This window comes from Terrapene carolina, unplaced genomic scaffold (assembly GCF_002925995.2).
Source record: "Terrapene carolina triunguis isolate 2854851 unplaced genomic scaffold, T_m_triunguis-2.0 Scaffold30002, whole genome shotgun sequence".
NCBI classification, from domain to species: Eukaryota; Metazoa; Chordata; order Testudines; family Emydidae; genus Terrapene; species Terrapene triunguis.
In genome coordinates, this window is record NW_020694353.1 from 1 (window position 1) to 1,947 (window position 1,947).

Consider the following 1,947-nt stretch of genomic DNA (forward strand, 5'->3'; position numbering starts at 1 on the left):
CCCATTCACAAGAGAAACACTTGAGAAAGTCCTTAAAGCGTGTGACCATCTATGTAAATGCTGGTGAGTTCCAAGGGCAAAATGTCTCCTTGTTAGATCTTCTCTTCTCTAAACACATCCCCCAAGAGAAGAGGCAGGAGCTCCTGGCGTTGTATAGAACAAGGGTTTTAAGCATTGATCAGATGATACCCATCATCACTAGCATCATAACAACAACAGAAGCTACAAGTAGGCAATTCATGACAAGTGTCAAAAGTCCAAGCAGAGAGGAGATAACTTCGCAGGAAGCTGTAGCTGCCCATTCTCCACAAGATACACAACTGGACAACATCTTAAAAGCTACAACCATAGATGGACCTGTCAGTGAGTTCCAAGGGCGAAAGGTCTCGGTGTGGGACCTGCTCTTCTCTAGCTACATCCCTGAAGAGAAGAGGCAGGAGCTCCTGGAACTGTACAGAGCTGGGATATTAACCACGGACCAGGTGATAACCGTGGTCACCACCCTCATTAAGAAAAAAGAAGCTACAAGCAGGAAATTTGTGATTAATGTGAAAACTCCCAGCAAAGACACGATGACCTTAGAGAAAGCTGAGGACGTTGACTTACATGAAGATAAAAAACTGGAAAAGGCCTTAAAGTCTACCCTGGTGGAGATGCCGGGGGGCGAGTTCCATGGGCGAAAGGTCTCGGTGTGGGACCTGCTCTTCTCTAGCTACATCCCCGAAGAGAAGAGGCAGGAGCTCCTGGAGCTGTACAGAGCTGGGATATTAACCATGGACCAGGTGATAACCGTGGTCACCACCATCGTAACCAAAATAGGAGCAACAAGGAGAAAACTAGCAACAAATGTGCACAGTCCAAGTGCAGAGAGGGCCCCATTGCAGGATGCTGATGCTGCCTATGCCGAGAGAAATGAAAATCAGGAAATGGCCTTAAAGTCCACGACAGTCGACGGGCCGAGGGGCGAGTTCCAAGGGCCAAAGGTCTCTGTGTGGGATCTGCTCTTCTCCAAATACGTCCCTAAGGAAACAAGACAAGAGCTTCTAGAGAAACACAGAGCAGGGACGCTCACCACTGAGAAAATGATAACCAGCCTCACCACCAGTGCCTCACACGCTCTGGAGGAGGGTCTCTCTCCAGATAACCAACAAATACTGAATCTCCTACAGTCTGAATCCTATGTGACAGTTGGCCAGTTCCAGGACCAAAGGGTTTCTGTCTGGGAACTTCTCTCCTCTAAATGTGTCTCCCAGTACAATCGGGAGGTGCACTTGGATACATACAATGCAGGGAGGTTAGCTGTTAATGAGATTACAATCACCACCACCGTCATTACAGGATCAGAGGGTAAGAAAGGGGCTGCCAGGAACAGTGAACAGCACTAGCCAGGAGGTGGCATAAGCCCGGGGCTGCCCCCTCCCAGAAGGACACAGGATGGACACCTGCAAAGAGCTTAGCGGGCTCTTCCCATTTTATACCGCTAGCAGCAGGGAATAGGAGAGCAGGAAGTCTTAACCCAGCAAAGAGGTGTGCAGAGAATGGGAGTCAGCGTCCCGTCCTGGTCCCCACGGGTGGTTACCGTACTGAGCATTACAGTCTGTGGTTTAACAGGGGCAGCACAGGAGTTCCACTCTTCTTGTTTACTAAACATATCTACAGCTCCAGCTCTTCGCCTGGACCCTTACAGACACCCCCAAATGCCACCGTCTGTGCCCCAAAGAGCCAACAAGCCACGGCACCAGCCGGCAGCGCAACGCTAAGCGGTGATCCCCCATTCGGTGGCTCCGGCAGCTGGAAGGAGGGAACTAGAGTCATTGGAAATGAAAAAGGGAAATGGGGCACGTGGATCACACAAAGCACCAGCAGTCTGATCAGCGCCAAGAGCGGATCTGAAAACGGCACCCCAGGGCCGGAGGGGGACCATCGCCTGCAGAGGGCAGCCAATGA

The 1,947-nt window shown here is 50.9% G+C and overlaps 1 protein-coding gene across 1 annotated transcript; it reads left to right on the forward strand.

The window, feature by feature from the left end:
• Window positions 1–8: 8 nt before the first annotated feature.
• LOC112124975 (epiplakin-like) lies at window positions 9–1,347 on the forward strand (the record flags this gene model as incomplete). The annotated part of the gene is made up of 3 exons (XM_026662743.1): window positions 9–221; window positions 270–848; window positions 924–1,347. Coding segments are annotated over 3 exons (1,216 nt in total), but the record flags the coding sequence as incomplete, so codon positions are not given.
• Between the last annotated feature and the right edge of the window lie 600 nt (window positions 1,348–1,947).